This window comes from Stomoxys calcitrans, chromosome 1, assembly GCF_963082655.1.
Source record: "Stomoxys calcitrans chromosome 1, idStoCalc2.1, whole genome shotgun sequence".
Classification (NCBI taxonomy): domain Eukaryota; kingdom Metazoa; phylum Arthropoda; class Insecta; order Diptera; family Muscidae; genus Stomoxys; species Stomoxys calcitrans.
This window is the reverse complement of record NC_081552.1, coordinates 257,816,239-257,832,354: the sequence shown is the minus strand read 5'-3', so window position 1 is coordinate 257,832,354 and position 16,116 is coordinate 257,816,239. Positions and strand designations below refer to the sequence as shown.

The 16,116-nt window shown below is 37.2% G+C and overlaps 2 protein-coding genes across 2 annotated transcripts in view; one reads left to right on the top strand and one right to left on the bottom strand.

Moving 5' to 3' along the window:
• LOC106084448 (uncharacterized) overlaps positions 1-15,220 on the top strand; it is a 78,406-nt gene extending 63,186 nt beyond the window's left edge. Inside the window, exons 2-4 of the mRNA XM_013248137.2 lie at positions 11,840-11,996; positions 12,069-12,190; positions 13,632-15,220. Coding sequence (XP_013103591.2) covers positions 11,840-11,996; positions 12,069-12,190; positions 13,632-14,582 — 1,230 coding nt within the window. The 3' untranslated portion in view covers positions 14,583-15,220. The remainder of the gene's footprint in view (positions 1-11,839; positions 11,997-12,068; positions 12,191-13,631) is intronic.
• On the bottom strand, positions 6,710-11,154 carry LOC106084449 (uncharacterized). Its single transcript, XM_013248138.2, has 2 exons — positions 10,467-11,154; positions 6,710-7,434 (listed from the first exon to the last, which is right to left on the bottom strand). Exons 1-2 carry the CDS (start codon positions 11,067-11,069, stop codon positions 6,940-6,942), a joined length of 1,098 nt encoding a protein of 365 aa, XP_013103592.2. The 5' UTR covers positions 11,070-11,154; the 3' UTR covers positions 6,710-6,939.
• Positions 15,221-16,116: the final 896 nt, after the last annotated feature.

Here is a 16,116-nt window from a genome sequence, read left to right as displayed (position 1 = left end):
CAAGTCGGCACTTAAACCAATGACACTTAAATGTGCATGTTATTATCTTTTTCTTTGCTTTGGATTACCTCCTTAAGCATCCTGTCGTTTGCATCATTGTTACAATTATCGCTTATTCACAAATTAAATGAAAGCCTGATTTGGTGAGAAAGTTCAACGATTGCATTTTTTTTTGTTGCAATTAACGATGACAACGAAACGATTTTACATTTAATTTATGGTTCGTGCAATACGTGATCTGTTAATGGAATGCCTTTTAAATCAATCATTAAATATTTTGTTCGTATTAAGCAAATAATTTGTGGTCATATTCCGTCATGAGATAAACCCCAAGCTGACAAGGCAATGCAGCGCATGTCATATTTCCACTATGATTTTGCGAACCTAAAATTATGGAGAACTTGTTTTTCACTGCATTGATTTTCATTGAGAAAATTCAATGGATTTTCATCGACAGTGGCAAACAAGTTGCTGTTATTGTGCATATTGTCAACCGTGATGTGAGTTTAGAGTGATGCAACTGTTGGCGATAGCAGTTTCTGGTTGCACTGTAGGGAGTTTGTTGGGTATGTGCATAGTGGTGCCATCAATGAAATAAACTGATGTTCTTCTATTAAGACTTTGTTCTAGTACTCTGCAAATTCCAACAACATACTCTAAATTCCAAGGAATATGTTAGTAAGGAATGAGATGAACAATCCAAGGTGGATTCTAATAATGTCATAACATAATGGATACTCCACCATAGAACTACAGATATGAGTACTGTGGGATTCAATTTTAGTTTATTCATAGAGGCCCCTCAGACACGAAGGAATAAATTTGTATCTCAGATTTGTACTCTACTTTTCAATATCTTTCATTTGATATCCATATTCACCAAAGCGGTGAAAGAGTCCTGTTGGGGAGTTTTTTGGAAGTGGGGGACCCCCCGAACACTTTGGATGAAATTTGTATACCAAGTTCGTACTCTACTCTTAAATACCTTTCGTTTGATACCCATATTGTCCCAATCGCCAAACATGTCCATTCGGGTGGGTTTTAGGATGGGGCGTCCCCCCAGGTTATTTGACCCCAAAATCTATACCAATTTCGTGTTTTTGGGGTACCAAAATGAGGCATACATAATTTCGCTTAAATCGGTGCACTCATCTCCGATATGTGGCGTTTTTGAAAATTGGGGCAAGGGGGAGGGTCCTACCCCCCTTTGGATACCAAAAAATTTAGTACCCTCAAACTCTACCATCTGTGAAAATTTCATGAAAATGTACGTAGCAGACAAACAAACTAAGAAAAAAAACAAGGGGGAGGGTCCTATCCCCCCTTTGGATATCAATAAATGTAGTACCCTCAAACTCTACCATCTGGGAAAATTTCATGAAAATGTACGTAGCAGACAAACAAACTAAGAAACGAAGAAACAAACAAACAAAGCGCAACAATTTAATTTTTATACAATAGTTGAGCTTTTTCTACATCTGGACTGAATTCTATGAAATTCACCAGTAATGTTAAAAATCAAGAGAAAATCCTTCCTACCAAATTTCAAGAGAATCGCTTAACAAATGACCATTTTATTATTACTGCAAATTGGACGAACATATATACGGGAGCTATATCCAAATCTGAACCGATTTTTTCCAATTTAAATAGGCTTCGTCTCTAGGCCGAAATATATGCCCGTACCAAATTTGAAGACTGAAAATGAAAAATGAAATTTCGACCTGTAGTTTGTACACAAATTAACATGGACGGACGGACGGACAGACAGCCAATCAAAGCAGAAAGTGATTCTGAGTTGATCGGTATACTTATCAATGACCGATATACCCTGTACCACAGTAGTGGTGTAGGGTATAAAGATATCTTTTTCCAAACATTGCCCGCTCGAGATCATATTGAATGCTTTCTGTTCAAAGAATAGCACAGCAAAAATCTTTAAAGTTTGGCAACTGTGTTATGATTGAAAACACTTTGACTGGCATGGTGGATCGCGATTTCTGATAGGCTATGCGTCTACATCAACAACTTTGACAAATTGATTAAGGTGCCCTTCACACCCAAAGACTATTGAGAATGGTGTAGAGCACGCGAAACACGCTTATGTTTCGAAACAGGGCTCAATAAGTCCTCTAACTCTTTCTAGCGCAGTGAGAGAGAAGAAAGCCTTACTTTCCACTATTTCGATACAAACTGAACATCAATGATGAGAACAACAAACACATCAACTTTGAATGTCACTGCAAGTGCTAAGGACGCATTGATTTACAGTACAGCTTGGAGCCGATTCTTTTGGTTTGTCTGCTTGCCCCCTTTTATTTTGATCTTTAAAATCTTTTCTTGATTTTTCGAACATTTCCAGCTCGAGATCATATTCTAAAAATTATTCAAAAACCTCTTCTTTTCACTGTGCAGCTAACATCGATGACTAACATCATCTCCAACCGTCAGAGTCAAGGTGAAGTTGAACATGGATGATGCTGCAGTTTGTTTTTGCAAGCATTGCAATCAAACAGCAACAACATCAGGGAACGTGTTACTTTGGCAAATCGTTTTGTTTACACAACGTTTTTCTCCATTTTATAAATACAACAAACAAGCGCCTTGTTTACTCTGAAACAGGCGGTGAAAATTGTGGTTCCCTCCAAAAACTAATAGGAGAAGAAAAACTTCCCGAAAATAAGACAAAACTCACCCATGGATGTGGCAATGCGTCTCATGCAGTTTCTTTTTTAAATATTGCGCAACTCTTTGTTATGTCTACTAAACTTGATGTTGTTGTTGTTGTTGTCATTGTGGCAAAGCAACCAGTTTGCGAAGACAGACCAGCAACTGCATCAACATAAACTGTGACTTGAACCAATCATGCTGCAGACACTTCATCGGTTGCACCAGAAAAAATGATAAACGGAAGCAACAAAAGCCTGCAATTGTTGCAGCGGTGCCACAGATTGCTGTGTTTTAATAACAGACATTGTTGCATGGATGCTGTAGAGGCTTTGAAATGGTTTTTTTTTTTATTTTGGCGTAAACTATTCACATAACGAGTGATTTACGAATGATCATTTGTCATTTGTTTGGGTTTTGTATAAAATTTACTGTAGCAGAGGTCATGAGGTTATTGCATTTTAAAGGAAATTGCTTTTTATACCCTCCACCATAGGTTGGGGGTATACTAATTTCGTCATTCTGCTTGTAACAAATCGAAAGTATATAAATTCTTGATCGTCATCTCATTCTAAGTTGAACTACCCATGTCCGTCCGCCTGTCCATCCGTCCGCCTGTCCGTCCGTCCGCCTGTCCGTCCGTCCGCCTGTCCGACCGTCCGCCTGTCCGTCCGTCCGTCCGTTAGTCTGTCTGTCGAAAACACGCTAACTTTCGAAGGAGTAAAGCTAGCCGCTTGAAATTTTGCACAAATACTTTTTATTAGTGTAGGTCGGTTGGGATTGTAAATGGGCCAAATCGGTTCATGTTTTGATATAGCTGCTATATAAACCGATCTTGGCCTCTAGAGGGCGCAATTATCGTCGGATTTTACTTAAATTTTGCACGTGATGTTTTGATATCACTTTTCACAACCCTGCTAAGTATGGTTCAAATCGGTCAATGTTTTGATATAGCTGCCATATAAACCGATCTTGGGTCTTGACTTCTTGAGCCTCTAGAGGGCGTAATTCTCATCCGATTTGACTGCAATTTAGTACGTGGTGTTTTGCTTTCGCTTCCAACAACTGTGCTAAGAATGGTTGAAATCGGTTAATAACCTGATATGGCTGCCATATAAACCGATCTGGGGTCTTGACTTCTTGAGCCTCTAGAGGGCGCGATTCTCATCCTATTTGACTGAAATATAGAACGTGGTGTTTTGCTATCACTTCCAACAACTGTGCTAAGAATGGTTCAAATCGGTTTATAATCTGGTATAGCCGCCATATAAACCGATCTTGGGTCTTGACTTCTTTAGCCTCTAGAGGGCGCAATTCTCCTCCGATTTGACTGACATTTTGCACTTGATGTTTTGGTATCACTTCCAACAACTGTGCACAGTTTAATTAAAATCGATTCATAACCTGATATAGCTGCCATATACCTGATATGGCTGCCATATAAACCGATCTGGGGTCTTGACTTCTTTAGCCTCTAGAGGGCGCAATTCTCATCCGATTTGGCTGAAATTTTGCATGGCGTATTTTATTATGCGTTTCAACAACTGTGCCAAATGGGGTTCAAATCGGTTCATAACCTGATATAGCTGCCATATAAACCGAGGATGGGTCTTGACTTTTTGAGCCTCTAGAGGGCGCAAATTTTCCTTCGATTTGACTGAAATTTTGCACGTGATGTTTTGGTATCACTTCCAACAACTGTGCTAAGAATGGTTGAAATCGGTTAATAACCTGATATAGCTGCCATATACCTGATATGGCTGCCATATAAACCGATCTGGGGTCTTGATTTCTTGAGCCTCTAGAGGTCGTAATTCTCGTCCGATTTGACTGAAATTTAGTACGTGGTGTTTTGCTATCGCTTCCAACAACTGTGCTAAGAATGGTTGAAATCGGTTAATAACCTTATATGGCTGCTATATAAACCGATCTGGGGTCTTGACTTCTTGAGCCTCTAAAGGGCGCAATTCTCGTCCGATTTGACTGAAATTTTGCATGAGGTGTTTTGGTATTACTGCCAACAACTTTATTAAGTATGGTTCAAATCGGTTTATAACCTGATATAGCTGTCATATAAACCGATCTGGGGTCTCAACTTCTTGAGCCTCTCGAGGGCGTAATTCTCGTCCGATTTGACTGAAATTTAGCACATGGTGTTTTGCTGTCACTTTCAACAACTGTGCAAAGTTTAGTTCAAATCGGTTCATAACCTGATATAGCTGCCATATAAACCGGTCTTGAATCTTGACTTATTTAGCCTCTAGAGGGCGCAATTCTCATCCGATTTGGCTGAAATTTTGCTTGAGGTCTTTTGTTATGTCTTTCAACCACTGTGGTTAGTATAGTTCATATCGGTTCATAACCTGATATAGCTGCCATATAAACCGATCTTGGGTTTTGACTTCTTGAGCCTCTAGAGGGCGCAATTCTCCTCCGATTTGACTGAAATTTTGCACGTGCACATTCAACAACTGTGCAAAGTTTAGTTCAAATCGGTTCATAACCTGATATAGGTGCCATATAAACCGTTCTTGAATCTTGACTTATTTAGCCTCTAGAGGGCGCAATTCTCATCCGATTTGGCTGAAATTTTGCATGGCGTATTTTATTATGAGTTTCAACAACTGTGTCAAATGGAGTTCAAATCGGTTCATAACCTGATTTAGCTGCCATATAAACCGAGGATGGGTCTTGACTTCTTAGGCCTCTAGAGGGCGCAACTCTCATCCGATTTGGCTGAAATTTTGCATGAGGTCTTTTATTATGTCTTTCAACCACTGTGCTTAGTATAGTTTATATCGGTTCATAACCTAATATAGCTGCCATATAAACCGGTCTTGAATCTTAACTTCTTTAGCCTCTAGAGGGCGCAATTCTCATCTGTTTTGGCTGAAATTTTGTACAACGACTTCTCTCTTGACCATCAACATACGTGTTTATTATGATCTGAATCGGTCTATAGCCTGATACAGCTCGCATATAAATCGAACTCCCTATTTTACTTCTTGAGCCCCCAAAGAGCGCAATTCTTATTCGAATTGGCTGATATTTTACACAGGTCTTCAACATATGATTTAGTTGTGGTCCGAACCGGACAATATCTTGATATCGCTCTAATAGCAGAGCGATTCTTTTCTTTTATCCTTTTTTTTTGCCTAAGAAGAGATGCCGGGAAAAGAACTCGACAACTGCTATGCGTGGTGGAGGGTATATAAGATTCGGCCCGGCCGAATATTTTTTTGTTTTTACTTGTTTAATTTAATTTAGTTTCTGGGGCTGTTTTGAATTGAAAACTTCTTATAAAAATTAAACCAAACGCATATACCAAGCCAAATTGAGTGTTTATTGTCTTTATCTAGGGCTCCCCGGTGGCAGATTTGGTAGCGTGCTTGGATTACCAGTACAGGGGTCGTGGATTCGATTTCCGCCAGAAGCCTTGGTCTGTCGCTACTGTGGTATCACCATGGACTTAAAATTGTATAAGTGAGTCTGTAAAGGACTGCCACACTTACCTAACCTTGTCTTCATTATGGTAAACTAGAATAGTTTAGCATTGCGGATATTCAAAAATTTTCTTATGACACACTCTTGATAAGCGCCACAGCAATTTGCATTCTCTGAAGTATCATAAAAAATAATAGAAAAAAAAAAGTTTCAAACATTGAAACGCCTACAACGCATTTGAAAGTAAAAACTAAGTTTCCACATCAAGTGTTTGGTTGTGTTTCCAAGCCTCCAAACTCATGATACTTGCCGCTGTAAACGAATATGAGTCTCATGTTTGATTCGATTTTTTTGTTTTCGTGAAATTATAAATTGCAACTAAAGTGAGATCATATTTTGTGGAACTGTAGTAGGTTTTGGAAAAGAAACGAGAAAGAGAGAAAAAAAAACCAAAACAAAACCAGTAGAATGACAATGCCTACAACATTCAGGCAGTAGTCCATAAGTCCATAAGTCGATCATAAGTCAGGCAGCCAACTAACCAACATTGAGGTGGTTGTTGTTTTTCACAACAAAATGGAATGAGGACTCACGTACGTACATAGGATTTTTCAAGATAGATTTTTTTTCTGTATGTTTTTTCTTACAATTTTTTCACATGGGAGTAGCTACTAGCTGGGCAAAAACTTGCATAACATTTCAAATTCCAAGCACAATTCAATGGAAATGCTTAATACCAAGTTTAGAAAAGCTCAAAAACTCCTTGAGCCAACAATTAATTATTATCTATGAAATGCCTGAATGTAGGTGATCTTGTTTGGGGGCAGATTAGTTTTCTTCATTGTCAAGCTTCTCTTCGCCTTCTTGCCTCGGTAGCTGAGTATTGTCGTGCTGCGCTTTGCCATAATCGTTGTAGGTTAAATTAACATCATATGGCGATCTTTCGAATATTCCCATGGGTGTGTAGTTGTTTTGTATGGGCCAAAAGAGGGACTCTTCATCCTGATGTGTGGGTATAAGGCGATAGGTTTTCGCAAAGTCCTTGACATTGTGATAGAATCTATCCGACTTGAGTACCAATTCAATGCGTTGTACTTCGGGCAGCAGTTTGTTGTAGGGATCAGCCGGCAGAGTGCTTTCTACATCGATTTCATCGCACTGTTTTATGTGATGGGCAAAGGTCTCAGCCACTTGCAGCATTTTTTCTTTTATCTTGAAATGCTGCACCTTCATTGAATTGACATCACTGGGGGTGGAGGGAGGAAACTTCTCATTGATGTTGATGACGGGTGAGCGACGACAATGGAAGACACTAAAATAGGTCTGAAATTGCAGGAAGATATTAAGGCATTCAATTAATAAAATTTAAATTTTTTAAATGATTGAATGTGACTTAAAGTTAACAAGTAAAACAGGCATTAACTTCGGCCGGGCCGAACTTTGTATACCCACCATCTTGGGTATATATGTAAACCCCATTTCGTCACAATCCGGTGAAAATTTGATAAGCACCCGAATTCGGCACGGACATTGAGTGATCTAATATATATGTCACTATTCAATTTTGTATTTTAGGCAGCTATTGGGTTGCCCAAAAAGTAATTGCGGATTTTTTCAAAGAAAGTAAATGAATTTTTAATAAAACTTACAATGAACTTTAATCAAATATACTTTTTTTACACTTTCTTTCTAAAGCAAGCTAAAAGTAACAGCTGATAACTGACAGAAGAAAGAATGCAATTACAAAGTCACAAGCTGTGAAAAAATTTGTCAACGCCGACTATATGAAAAATCCGCAATTACTTTTTGGGCAACCCAATATATCCAATTATACACCGACCTGACCCATATTAAGGTCGGATATCGTGAGGCGCACAAAAACACACTGTTTAAAATTTCAGCGAAATCGGGTTAGAAATAAAGTTTTTATGGCCTTCGGTCCCCTTATCGGCAGATCGGTATATATGTCAGCTATATCTAAATACAGTGCGATCAGAACCATATATAGGTCGGGTATTGGGAGACTTAAAACTGCGCACTTTTACAAATTTCAGCGAAATCGGTTAAAAAATAAAGCTTTAATGGCCTTCAGACCCTTTATCGGGAGATCGGTCTACATGGCAGCTATATCTAAATATAGTCCAATCGTAACCATATTTAGGATCGAAGTTGCGACGCCTGAAATTACTCACAGTTTCAAATTTCAGCGAAATCGGTTAAAAAAAAGCTTTAATAGCCTTCAGACTTTTTTTGGCAGATCGGTCTATATGGTAGCTATATCTAAAAATAGTCCGATCTGAACCATATTTGGGTCAGTTGTCGGAATGCCTTTAACTACTCACTCTTTCAAATTTCAGCGGAATCGGTTAACAAATAAAGCTTTTATGGGCTTCAGACCCTTTATCGGCAAATCGGTCGATATGACAGCTATATCTAAATATAGTCCGATCTGAACCATATACACTTCAGATGTCGGGAAGCTTAAAATAAACCGCTATTGCAAATTTCAATGAAATCGTTTAAAAAATAAAACTTTTATGGTCTTCAGACCCTTTATCGGGAGATCGGTCTATATGTTAGCTATATCTAAATATAGTCCAATCTGAACCATATTTGGGTCAGTTATCGGGAGGCCTAAAATTACTCACAGTTTCAAATTTCAGCAAAATCGGATGAAAAATAAAGTTTTTTTGGGCATTGGACCCTTTATCGGCATATCGGTCTATATAGCAGCTATATCCAAACATGATCCGATTTGGCCCGTTCAAGAACTTAACCAGCGTGATTCGAAAAGACATAACTGTGCCAAATTTCAGATCAATATCTCAATTTTTGAAGGCTGTAGAGTGATTACAACAGACGGACGGACAGACAGACGGACCGACACACGGACATCATTAAATCGTCTTAGAACATTACGACGAAATGATATTTCGAGGTGTTGCAAACGGAATGCCGAAATGAATATACCCCCTTTCCTACGGTGGTGGGTATAAAAATGAAAATGACTTGCTGCATACTTGACAAATTCTCGGTTTGTGATGCTATCGAAAACAGATAATTTTATATTCATGTCATTAGCATTTCGATGATTTCCTGGAGGTGGTGTAGTTAATTTATATCCACGTTGCTCATACCATCCCCAATTTGGATAGAGTAATTAAAATTACCTATTCCACCCATGTGTCACTAATAAAAACAATTAAATTATTTTCGTCAATCGATGGATACTCGTGTGACAATTTTTTTGCCTTCAATATACAGAAAAATTTTACTAAAAGTGAAAAATTATATTTTTTTCCTCAATTGAAAGAAAAGTTTAACATTGCTGATATCACACGATATGTGTTGTCATATTTGTTTTCAATGATAGCAACTCTGAAAGTTGTAAACATCGTGTGTGATATGTAAAAAAAGTATATAAAAATTTTTTGATTTTTCGAATAATTATGCAACTCTTTCCATTAAAGTGAGTTCATATTTCATCGAACATACATTTAAACAAATGTCTATAAAAAAAATACAATACATGTGAGAAAACATGCCGGCTAGAGCGCGCTCGATTCGTATTTGAGGTACCTAAGGAAAATCTTATCAATACTGAGAGGGACAGCACATCTATAACGCACATATCGTGTGATAGCAGCTTAAGGTGGAATGTCTCCCGTTGCACAGTAGGAGGAAAACGAAAGAAAACTAGTAAAAAATATCCGAGTAGAGATATCTCATTGAAATGGCTAGAGCTGAGGTGTTAGCGAGATCGTGTGGAAAATTTAAAAGCCCTAAGTTGTCCCGAAGTCTTTTGGTAGGCCCCTAAATTTGATCACCATGGTATTTCGAAAATCATTTTGTGGCTACCATAAAAGGCGCATTTATTGTCCGATTTGCCAACATTTGGGATAGTGAGTTGTGTTAAGCCCTTCGACATCCTTCTTAAATCTCTTGATTTTAGGTTTTGGGCCCATAAAAGGCGCATTTATTGTCCGATATCGCCGAAAATTTGGACAGTGAGTTATGTTAGGCCCTTTGACATTCTTCTGCAATATGGCACAGATCGGTCCAGATTTGGATATAGCTGTCATATAGACCGATCTCTTGATTTAAGGTTTTGGGCCCATAAAAGGCCCGATCTTTTAAGGTTCTGGGCCCATAAAAGGCGCATTTATAATCCATTTATAATGTTAGGCAAGTAAAGATTATGAATGAGTGAATGAGAAATGTGTTTAGCTCTACTAACGTAAACATACAACGAAAGTGAATATATAAAATAACATTATTTTTGTTGTTGTTGCATTACGAAATAATACAGTAAGCCATGTATAATGCCTTCTCTGTTCGATTCCAATCTCACTCACCTCGCCAATTTTGTCCTCCACCATAAACACTTTGGACTCTGTCCATACGCTGTCGTGCACAGCTGCCATTTCATAAAAGAAATCACCCATCATATCCTCATCGCCCTCAATCATGAGATATGTGAAGGTGTCCATGCAAATGAACAAACCCGACAAAATATCCTGGGTGCATTTACTCTTCTCCAGAGCATTGAAAATGCGATCCATTTGTTTTTGGAAAAACACTCGAAAATCACGTTGTCTTGCTCCCTTTGCTGCCGAATAGACTGTTTCTTTGTCATTTGGATTTTCCTCTGGTGGTTCGAAATTTCGAGCCAAAACATACACACGCTGGAAGTAGGTTTTTCTACCCTGCAGCTGCAGTTCCTCGCGCACATAGGCATTGAGGGCTTTGCGTATTTGATATTGCTCCTCATCGGTTTTGGCCAGAAATTTCGAATGTCTTGGATAGCGAGAGGAGCGAGCAAAACGAGAAGCTCGAATTTTGGCTATGGTGTCGGTTTCAATTTGCACGGTGGGCGTTGTGGTGTGTCTGGAAGATGCAGAACGTAACTGTTGTTGTTTTTTTGCAGATTTTTCCTTGGAGGACATTTTGTATGGCATGAATGGAAATAAACTTTGTAGTGACGTATAGACTCTTTGTTAGTTTTTGAATGCAAAAATTTTGTTATTTCGAATACTTTCTGTCAGCTTTGAGTTAAGGTTTGAAATGTTTTTGTTTTGTTTGGGGGGGTTGTCTGGGAAACTTGTTTTGACAACAAAAGTGTGCAATGGGAATCAAACAGGATAAAGAAATGTTTTTTTATACCCCCCACCATTGGATGGAGGTATACTAATTTCGTCATTCTGTTTGTAACACCTCGAAATATGCGTCTGAGACCCCATATAGTATATATATTCTTGATCGTCATATCAATTTAAGTTGATATAGCCATATCCATCCGTCTGTCCGTCCGTCTGTCTGTCGAAAGCACGCTTACTTTCGAAGCAGTAAAGCTATCCGCTTGAAAATTTGCACAAATACTTTTTATTAGTGTAGGTCAGCTGGGATTGTAAATGGGCCAAATCGTTCCATGTTTTGGTATAGCTGCCATATAAACCGATCTTGCGTATTTTCTTCTTGAGTCTCTAGAGGGCGCAATTCTCGTCCGATTTGACTGACTTCCAACAACTGTGCTAAGCATGGTTCAAATCGGCTCTTAACCTGATATAGCTGCCATATAAACCGATTGTGGATCTTGACGTTTGGTTCATACCAATTCATTTTTCATTTTTATTATTTTTTTTTATTTATTTTAACCTTCTTTTAAGAATTTTTCAAATATTTATTTACCGACTATGACCTAATGTTTTCTATAATTTTTCAATTTCAGCTGCTAATATGCACAGTGTATTTGGAAATTCCCCGCGTAACTGCCTCCGATCAGTATCACATACAAACCGATGAAGGTCCGGAAAGATATTTCCGCTTTCAAACGAATAATGGACAATTTCGAAAAGAAAAAAGGCTACAAGATGGCACTGTCATAGGTATGAGTAGAACGAACTTCAACAAAGTTTCAAAGTTTTATATTCTAAAAAATTTTTAATTTCAATTTAAAGGCACCGAGGCCTGGATAGATGCGGCGGGTTATCTACGCCTCAAAGACTATATAGCCGATAAACAGGGTTATCGAATTTTAAAGAACAAAGTCCTTTATGTGGGTCAAGGCACAGCAATTGAGGTGAGTGAAATTTGAAGGCAAACCTAGATAATTGGAATGTATAACCAAAGAATAAATGAAAAATTGAAAAAGTTTTTTTAATAAAAAAAATATCATAAAAAATAATTTACGATTAAAAACATATTATAGAAAAAAACTATACAGTAAAAAAAAATAAATAAGCGTAAAGCATTTTATTTAATTTCAATTCATTTCACTCACTTCATTTCTTTCATTTCATTTCATTTCATTTCATTCATTTCATTTCATTTCATTTCATTCATTTCATTCATTTCATTCATTTCATTCATTTCATTCATTTCATTCATTTCATTCATTTCATTCATTTCATTCATTTCATTCATTTCATTCATTTCATTCATTTCATTCATTTCATTCATTTCATTCATTTCATTCATTTCATTCATTTCATTCATTTCATTCATTTCATTCATTTCATTCATTTCATTCATTTCATTCATTTCATTCATTTCATTCATTTCATTCATTTCATTCATTTCATTCATTTCATTCATTTCATTCATTTCATTCATTTCATTCATTTCATTCATTTCATTCATTTCATTCATTTCATTCATTTCATTCATTTCATTCATTTCATTCATTTCATTCATTTCATTCATTTCATTCATTTCATTCATTTCATTCATTTCATTCATTTCATTCATTTCATTCATTTCATTCATTTCATTCATTTCATTCATTTCATTCATTTCATTCATTTCATTCATTTCATTCATTTCATTCATTTCATTCATTTCATTCATTTCATTCATTTCATTCATTTCATTCATTTCATTTATTTCATTTATTTCATTCATTTTATTCATTTCATTCATTTCATTCATTTCATTCATTTCATTAATTTCATTAATTTCATTCATTTCATTCATTTCTTTCATTTCATACATTTCATTCATTTCATTAATTTCATTAATTTCATTCATTTCATTAATTTCATTCATTTCATTCATTTCATTAATTTCATTCATTTCATTCATTTCATTCATTTCATTCATTTCATTCATTTCATTCATTTCATTCATTTCATTCATTTCATTCATTTCATTCATTTCATTCATTTCATTCATTTCATTCATTTCATTCATTTCATTCATTTCATTCATTTCATTCATTTCATTCATTTCATTCATTTCATTCATTTTATTCATTTCATTCATTTCATTCATTTCATTCATTTCATTCATTTCATTCATTTCATTCGTTTCATTCATTTCATTCATTTCATTCATTTCATTCATTTCATTCATTTCATTAATTTCATTCATTTCATTCACTTCATTCATTTCATTTCATTTATTAATTTCATTCAATTTTATGCAAATTTATTTTTTTTATTATTTCTTTTATCATTTTATTTTTTTATTGTTTTTAATTTTAATAATTAATGTTTTTAATTTTTTCACTTAACTTATTCTAGGATGCCATAAAGAGTACGAAATCGATACCCGCTCAATCCGGAATCTTAGTCGATGGTAAAAATGGACTACATGGCAGCAGTCGGGCGAACAGTATATCCAGTGATAGCTCAAGTGGCCGTCTATATGTTCCGGTTCGCCAAATCCCTGCTCCCACAGCGGTGCCCACCACAACGGAAAAGCCCATACTTGGATATATCTCACCAGCAGAGGCGGGTAAACTTGATCAGACACCCTACCTAGGCTTTGATCATTATCCCAATGAAAAGCCCAGTGAAGATCATAATAGTTCCCATGAAGGTGATCAGCTTTCACCACAAAATCCTTTGATAGTAGTGCCCTCAATAGAAATGGCACCCCCAGTGGAGAGTAGACGTCGAAGACCCATAAGACCTATTGCCATAGCACCCATCAATCCCGCTCCCATATCGGCCAATGATGTGGGAAGAAGTGCCGAATCGGGCTATCATTATTCTACGCCAGCACCATTTGTTACAGCTGCCCCCAAAGCGGGTTACTATTATGGTCCAGCCTCTGTTTCTCAATCCCACAACCATCCTCCACAATCTTTGCCCTACGATGTCAATGCCCTGGAAGGAGGTTTATTGCCACCCTTACCCCCACTTTATCAACGAAGACGTGTGCCGGTGGCTCAAGGTGGATATGGTACACGTCTTGTTGCTCCCGAATACAACGATGTCACAGTGACGCGTAATGGTTTCCGTTATGTTCTACCTCACCAGTATCATGAAGAAGAACAACTGAATGAGAGTAAAAAAGCCGGCAGTTTTGGTTATGTGGATCCCTTTGGTATACGACGAGTGGTCTATTACAATGCCTCGCCGCAAAAGGGTTTCATACATCGAAATCATAATCAATATGTGGGCTTGGGTGCTACTCCCTATGATGAGCCACAGCCGCAAGCGGAAGCGCAGACGCAGAGTGAAGTGTAAAGTTAGCTGTTAAGAGTAGAAAAACACAAAAACGATACCATTAAGGTTCATTTGTAACCATCACGCTCCATCTTCACTAATCTTGCTACAACCCTCTACCTTTACGATAGTTGACTAACACATAATAACACCAGGCCTTGAGTAGCTAAATGTACTAACTGCATTAAAAATGTTAGAAGACTTGGCTGTCAAGGCCCTTTTTAACTTTTACTAACTATTAAAACACTTGATTTTTGAAGAAGGCCAAATAGGAATACCTTATATAAAAAATGGGGGGCATAATTGGTTGTGAAGTTGAAAATAGTTTGGAGAGGAAGAAAACATAAATGTTTATTGAAATTTTCCTTTAAGGGCGGTACGCACCTCAAACAACATTTTCTTTGCCATAAGAAATGCAAAGCACAGAACTTTAAAAAGTTGAGCAAGTGTGAGTTGTTATCCAAAACACTATGACCGGCTAGTGTATCATGATTTCTGTTACGCCATGCAACTTCATCAGCACTTTGGCAAATTGGATTAAGGTGTCCTACATACCCATAGACTATTGAGAACGCTGTAGAGCATGCTTTTGTTTTGAAAAAGGTCTCAGTTAGTTCTTCAACTCTCCTTAGCGCAGCATTGGCATATCATTGGCATAATTGAAACACACATGGAGTTAGGAAGTAAATTAAGTTGACGTGCTACTCTTATAGAAAACATCCCTTCCATATGGGGTACAACTCTTGTTTTGAGTATTTGATTAACTCGAATAGAGTGAGAACATATTTACCAGAAATATTGGATCACGGGATTTAAAGATTTTGTAGAACATAATCAGATTTCTTTATTTAACAAAATCTTTGAAGGATTAACCAAGAAAACTTTTAACAAACGGGGAAATATGATTGAATAACCTGCCAGAAAAAATGTAGCGTATTACTCTATTTAAAGCAAGTTTAACCTTCAACATAATACTTGCAGTGGTGCGAGATTATATCTCAAGGCAGTGCAGGAGATGTGGCATTATAAGAGCATGAACCAGTCGTTCCTTAATATATCGAGATAATACCAAGTCAGTGCTATAAAGCTGGCGCAAGCCAAGAGTTATCTTGGCGACAACATTATCAATGTGCAAATCGAATGACAATTTATCATCCAAAAGTATACCCAAGCACTGAATATTATGGACAAATCCTATTTCATCCCCATTGCATACCAGCTTCACGCCTGGAGTATCTATCGTTCTGAAGAAAAGAGCCTTAGTCTTTGCCGCATTCACAGACAGACGATTCGCAAACATCCATGAAGCCACAGAAGGCAAGGCCAAATCAATCTTCGATTGAAGAACGTTCAAAGAGCGACGGTTACCTACAAACACTATTTAAACGTCGTCCGCATATGCACATGGGGTACACCAATTCTCCAATTCCATGACAGCCGGTTGTACGTACCGAATTGACCCGATGAAGTCCTTCATCGGCAAGGGCTGCCGCCTCAGAGTACAACACACTGCTACACCAACAACAACCAATTCTCTATGAACTTAAATAAGTCG